Genomic DNA, 7,255 nt, shown 5'->3' with positions numbered 1-7,255 from the left:
CTCATGCATGTATTTCCACATGTTAAATGCTGAGAGTTAGGCTTAACATTTCTGTAGGGAAAAAACCCCACACTCTGAAGGCCAGAAGCCTGCTACTATCGGGAAGTAAAACAAGCTGAATGAGCTCATGAAGAAAAGTCAAAGGTGTTATTATCTCCATATATGATCTTAGTATCTGATATATATGATCATATATGATCAAAGTATCTGATAACTGTGGTAGAGTAAAATTAATGCCATTTCTTGCATGAAAATTTTCACATAATCATTGAGTTTACTATTTTTTATTAAGGCTGTCATTATTATTACTGTAGCACAGAAGTTCATTAAAAATCAATTTATTGGACAATGTATTGTATGTATGTGTGTATATTTAAAATATATGAAAAATGCAAGCATTTAACACTAATTATTACATTGCAAAAACACTTGACATGTCTCACATGCAAAAATCAGATTTTCCAGACTGATCACCCTCAAATCCTTACTTTTCTTCCTTGTGTTAATGAAAACAACCTTGCTGCAATGGGGCCAGGACTATGACTGCAGCAGAGGTCCTCTTCTGCATCATCCCTGAACTGCTTTAAGTGATACAAGCTCTACTCCATAGCTACGTGCAGTTGCACATGAGACACATCAGCTCTGCCACCATGTTACTCATGCTGGGAAGAGATCCTGAGATCCTGCTGTGACAATTAAAGGTTTACAAGTTTCTCTGGGCCATCTGCTCCTTTCAAGAGAAACATGGCTTTAGACTGTCCAAAATCTCCATGTTTCAAGTAGCATTTGACCTTTGTTAGAAACTCTCACTCCTCCTAAAGCCCTAGTCCTGCAAGGCATACCTGTATATAACGAGGCACAGGTCCCAAAACCAGGTATTACCTTGCAGCTGGAGCTTACAAGGAAAAGAAAATCTTATATTTCTATTTTTCTGCCTTCCTTTTTCACTGTTCTCATCCCTGTTTCCAAGCATGGGGTACATCACTGCTCAGTGGCATTGATACGTCACCTGCTCAGTAGAAGCAAGTTTTATGTTGCTTCACTTCCAATTCAAATCAGGGCACAAGGAACACCAATGTCATGGAGAAGCAAATAATGAAAGGAAAGCAGAAATATGAATTCAACACCTTAATGAGGTTTCTGTGCCTAGCATGTTTCATACTTCAGAAAAAGGCACCAATATGAGGCATCCAACACTCTCTTCTTGGGAAAGGTTTCCATCTGCTTAGTCAGTTCAAACCAGGCAGCTGACAAACATGACACTTTTGCTCTGTGTTTAACCCTGTGATTTAGCTTATTATTCCATAATGTCACTGTACATGCAACTAAACTAGCTGAATTGTAAAATTCCAGGAATTGATTTGCATGCTTTAACAGGGACATTAATTTGTTGAGGATAAATTTGTTTCCCCATGAGATTTGTTCTAAAATTAATATTTATCCTTACAAAGAAATACATGTGACCAAAGCTATTTAATAAAATACAGTCTCAGAGACCAAAATATTCTCTATTAACCCCAGGAAAGGGATTCATGCTAAGTATAATTTTTCTGGGCAACTGAGAAGAAGAAGATATTCAGATGCTTGGAAAAACCTAGCTCTGATAATTTCTTTTTCTGGCCTACACAGTATTTCTGTCTTGAGTAACTCAACATGTAAAACCATAGGATATTCATGCAAATCTTTTGGGTTTTTAGTTTTGTTTTGTTTTTTAATAACTCCTAATGTAGATGCACCTGCCCCCAACCACCCCTTTCAAACGTGGGAAGCTCAGCAGTGCCAAATCAAAGACCAACTGAAATGATCTTCCCTGGGGCTCACATTTATCTGACCAAACTCCACTTTACACTGGGAAGGAAAGAGTCCACAGCAGCTTGTGGGCAGAACCTTTTTTTAGATAAATTTCTCCCTGCAGAGCAGCTGCAAATTTGGCTGATGCTTAGACTACTGCAAGCCAAAGATGATCCACTTCTCTACCAGTCACCATCTCTGTTGGTCTGCCAGCAGAAACACTTACCTGCCTCCATCACTGCTAATAGCTGTTAAACACAGTAGCAGCTCTGTGATGTGTTGGGATCCTCTGCAAACACCTGAAAGAACAAGAAACTATAGTTGAAAATCGCAAAATTCAGAAACTGTTGCAATTCCTCCCTTGTAGAAAATACAAGTTAGAAGAATTTGTGTGGGCCAGAAAGAGCTGGTAAAGACTCTGTGTGCTTTGAACTTGTTCTTTCCAATTGATATCTACCCAAAATGGAGGCAGTGCTGAAATGTGAGACATAAATTGATGTGCTGCTTAAGAGTATTTGTGAGGTTTCTGTGCAACCCAATAAAATGGAAAATAAAATGTTGGGAATTTTTAAGAGAGAGCTTAGATAAACACCCCCTTTCCTATTGAGATGAAATTTGCTATAGTTTGATTCCTTATGTTTTATAAACTAAGCTGTGCTCTTCAGAAAATCAGCTACATAAATACTTCTGGTAACCCAGAAGTGAAAATTTTAAAAATGCACTGGATCTTGATGATGGAAAAGACTCTATAAACTGTTGCCTTTGACTATTATAGGAAGTACAGTACAGACATATTCTGTCTTAAAATATATACTATCAACTGAAAGTGAGTTGCAATCATGGTAATGTTCAATAAGTACTTAAAATCAATGCATACATATTACAATTTAAATAATTGCATTAATATAGGACTAAAAGTTGCATATATAATTTTACATTTATTTATATATATATATTTCCAGTTATATTTGAAATCCTATTACTTTAGGTCCTCTGGGAAAAAAATATAATTAGCTACTTTGAAGTATTAACTAGGCATATAATTTCAGTATAATCTCCTGTTTTAACTACATCACCAAACTGTATGGTGTATTGGCTTAAAAATTGCCATTCTCTCTACCAAGGTGTGAACACTGAGCCCCACATCTGCTGTGCACTGCTGTGCATTGCCTAAATCACGCTGATTCAATGCTTTATCTGCTTGTACTCAAAGCAGAAACACTGCTGCTGAGGGAAACAGTCCTGCTGATGGATAAAATAATCTTGTGCAAAAGAATAGAGGGTGATCTGAGTGGGAGATGGGGTCTGGGAAGGATGTCTATCTAAAATTTTCAACCTGTTTTGTAACATGCTATTAATAGTTTTTATGGGGCATAGTAAGCTGTGATGAACATGCAAATTTGAGTAACTAGGGCTGGAATCCTCTTAAATGGAAAAGTTTGGTTTAACTGCAGCCTTTTGTCCAGCAAAAATCTGCCCCAAACAGATTAACCTCCAAGGTTTTTCTTGTTTCTTAAAAGCACAATAGGCACAAGTTTAGATTGAGCACAGAAGTGTTTATAGAAGGCAAGATCCTTGCAGCCTAACTCAGGAAAAATCAGCTTAGGCTGTCAACAAACAGAGAAGTCTCTGGAATAAACCAAATATGCTCAGACTTTGAAGTGAATCACTTATGACTGATGTGCTGTGCTGTGGGAAGCTCGTCTACTCCCTTGGCTTGTGCTGCTTCTGCCATCCTGACACAAGTCCTCATCAAGAGCACACAAAGAGCTCCACAACAGCTGTTTAACTGAGAAACAAGCACGTTGTGTAACTGTATTTTAAATAATTTCCTTTGTGATACCAGGTTAGCTGGCACAGCTATAGATCTCTCTTAGGCATTTAAACTACTTTACATGCATGTAAGTAATGTAGTATTGTTACTAAGGTTTCAAAGTATTACTGATACCACGGTATGGTATCACTATCCTCAGCAATATTCAAACTGCTGTCAGACAAGTTCCTACTCAGCTGTTCCAAATGACACTGTAGTAATGGGAATCTTTCCCAATTTTTCTTTTGACTGATATGTTAAAAATACAGCAAGCATGGCTTCTGCTACCTGGCACTTCCTAGACTATGAAACTCTGCTCTTAGAAAACATTTTACTCTCTTAGTCTTAAGATGTATGATTTCTGGCACTAAATGCTGATTAGGAGACATATTTAAAACAGTCTGTGCAATAGTAAGGTCTGTAGGAGAATCAAGCTTCTTCCATTTCTGGTTAAAGTGACCTGTCCAGTATAGGCAAAGAAAAACTACACAAAGAATTAACAAGAACACAAAGTACACAAGTGTGTTTATTACATTTTGCAAGCACTTTGTTCTACATTTCAAAAACGCCACCATCAAGCTGTTGGCACATTTATGTACAAAACAGATTAATTGTAATGCCTGCTACAAAGCATTCTTTGTGAAAATACAAACTCTAATACCAGAGAAGAGCCAAAAGCATTAACATCATTACATGAGTTTAAAAGACATAGTTTTAAAAATCAGCACAAACATTTTAAGACACAAAACTGAAACACTACAATATAGAGTCCAAAAAGAGGTTCCTAATACTTTTTGCAGAACTGTAATACCGGTACTGCACATTATCAGAAAACTGTTGACCCCGTAGGACAGCTTAAGTGTAAAAAAAGTCCAAACCAAAACCAAAACCCCAAATCAAAAACACAACAAAAAAACCCCAAAACAAGCAAAAGAAAAGAAAAAGAAAAAGAACTCAACCAACTAATACTATTTAATGCATTATCATGCCACAAGTAACTATAGTATTACCTTCTACTTACTACAAGAATTGTTAAAAATTACTGATGATGCATGACTAGTAATAGTACAAAGAAGAGTTTTACTCAAGAATTTTTATTAGAAATGCACTTACACTGAGAGAGAATTCACAATGGTCCAATAAGTGCACAAAACTACCTAAGGTTTTTAACACTGACAAAAATGTCTTGTCAGGCTACATCACTTTAAAAGACACTTTACAGCATTCTTGTAGCATTAGAAATAGGCAAAAAAAAAAAAAATCCACCAAATTTGGTCCAATAATACCGACTTTTCTTAAATAGGGTTTTTTGTTCTGTTTTTGATACAGGTAATTCTTTCAAATTAAGATGACCTATCATTCTGATAACACTTTCATATCAAAATAAAGGTTCAAATATATTACTACACTTTGAAATAATAAGCTCTGTAGTGGTCTTTCACCTTACTTCAACGTAATACAGGTAAACCATTATGTGTAGGAAAGCTAGAAGCCAAGCTATAACATTTATGGAAGTCTCCTTTAATATATCTTTTACAGTTCAGACAGGTGCAATCCATTTAAATTTTTAAAGCAGGTAAAAAGACATCTGACTCCTATGGTCACTGCATTTTTGATATATTACTTTCATAAATGTAGCTAAGCAGTAATTTCTTACATCATCACATGGACAGCTCCAATTTAGCATAACCATCATTGAATTAAAGAGAGATTATTCTGTAGAAAACTATGAATAACTATATCACTTAATTAACAGTTGTCTATATACCATAAATCGTTAACAGGTAGCCGTGGTATTGAATTCCTTCAAAAGGCAAGTGGCCATGCATTGTTAGCACCACGGACTGCATGCTCACAATACAAACAGGAATTATCACCCATGGAACTTGAAACAAGAGAATATTCTTTAAAAACATCAATAATACAATGTTAACAAAGATAAGAAGCACTTTTTTCTTTTTTTTCTTTTTTTTTCCTTTTTCGCTTTTTTTTTATTTTTTTACCCACTATTACAAATTTAGAAATTGCACCTTTGATTGTTTAAAACGTTCTTAGGACCTTCATTCAAGTTGATCAGGGTCCCTCTGGCAGGTTTTCCATATATAAAGGAAAGTCATCAGAATGTTTTCTTTATATATTGTACATCATGTACAATGGTCCCTTTGAAGTATACCTGTAGTTAAAGTAGTTACTGAACTCAAAACTAAAAAGTATAAAAAGCTACTTTTTTTCCAAAAACATATAAGAAACAATGCAAAAGGTGTTATGCATAACACATACAAAGTGATTAAAAAAATCAAACACATAGTTGTATTTGACAATAGTTTAGTATCCTTGACCTATCAGAACTAATTCGCCTAAGGGGATTCAGGAAAGGCTATTTAGGAGCTTTGTGGTATAGAATGGTCACACAAAGTAAGAACTAATTAGGAAACCAAGTGCTAGACAACCAAGAATTGTATGTAGGTGATATGTAAGTCACCCAAACTATCTTTTGTGAGAAGCACTTTCAATTGTTTTTAAAATGGTAGGATGGCCTTTAGTTAAACAACAAAGCATTCACATGTTAGGAAGTAAGACAAGGTTTCTTTTATGTATAAGCATTGAGCCGCTCTTTAGAGCGAGTAGAATGAATATCATGCAGCTCTTGTTCCTCCTTTGATTTAATATCCTCATATTTTTGCATTCTGCAAGCATCTTTCACATAGGCCCAGTTGGCAGACAAGACCATGAGATAATGAACCTGTAAGAGAGGTAACACAGTGTTAAGAAACAACAGAGATAGTCAGATTAGAGCGCGTGTAAACTTGGAGGCTGTAGGTGCTCATCAGCAGGAGCTAGGTACTACAGAACCATGATGGCGAATTCAGGCTTCATTAACCTTCAGATTACTCACCTCTTAGCTGTTATTGTTACTATAACTAGTAGTTGGTAGCAATAGATATAAGGAAAGAATCCCTAAAACCTGAAAAATCCAAATTCCAAATCATTCCTGCATTATTTTTCAGCGAGTTTGCTAGTTACTTGTAAAAATGCCTTCTGGCTATGTATTTATTGTACACTTTTCCCCACTGAAGAAGTTTGTTAAAGTAGTTCTTAAAATCAAAATATGCCATATTATGCCACATCTTATGATTGCATATCTAATACAATTACAGAAAGTTCTGCTTCTTAATTTTTGTTAAAGTTAGCATTTTCTTTTCATTTAGCCATGACTTCTTTCAACTACAATTCTAGCTTTGTATTTAACTCTCCAATCTGGGGGGAAATTGTCAATTAGTGTCAATAAATTCAGTTAGGCAAAATGTGACAAAATATAGTTGAAAAAAAGTGGATGCTCTGTTTACTCTGTATTCAGTCAGAAAATAAAAGTGCTCCACAAGGACATTTAAATAGTTTATGGTGGGACTCTCTGGACATTTATTCCCTCCCTAGCAGGTTTTCAGACACTTTCTGAGGAGAGCATCTCTTCAATTTATGTCAGTCTTCTTCCTCAGTAGCAATGCACTATTTTGTGAGATCCAAAATATTTACCCCTCTCTAAGAAATCAAGATACTATACTGGGATTCAGATAATGGGAAATGGAATAATAATACAATAAATAATAAAAAACCACCTTGAGATTATGCAAATTCTCCTTTTCATGTTGC

At 35.5% G+C, this 7,255-nt stretch overlaps 1 protein-coding gene across 1 annotated transcript in view; it reads right to left on the bottom strand.

Moving 5' to 3' along the window:
* Positions 1-4,112: 4,112 nt before the first annotated feature.
* Positions 4,113-7,255, bottom strand: part of GPM6A (glycoprotein M6A) — a 121,413-nt gene continuing 118,270 nt past the window's right edge. Inside the window, exon 7 of the mRNA XM_064710639.1 lies at positions 4,113-6,347. Within this exon, the coding sequence (XP_064566709.1) occupies positions 6,195-6,347 (153 nt within the window). The 3' untranslated portion in view covers positions 4,113-6,194. The remainder of the gene's footprint in view (positions 6,348-7,255) is intronic.

The sequence above is a fragment of the Zonotrichia leucophrys genome, chromosome 4, assembly GCF_028769735.1.
Source record: "Zonotrichia leucophrys gambelii isolate GWCS_2022_RI chromosome 4, RI_Zleu_2.0, whole genome shotgun sequence".
In the NCBI taxonomy this organism is placed as follows: Eukaryota; Metazoa; Chordata; class Aves; order Passeriformes; family Passerellidae; genus Zonotrichia; species Zonotrichia leucophrys.
Note: the sequence above shows the minus strand (reverse complement) of the source record. Positions and strands in the feature narration are given on the sequence as shown.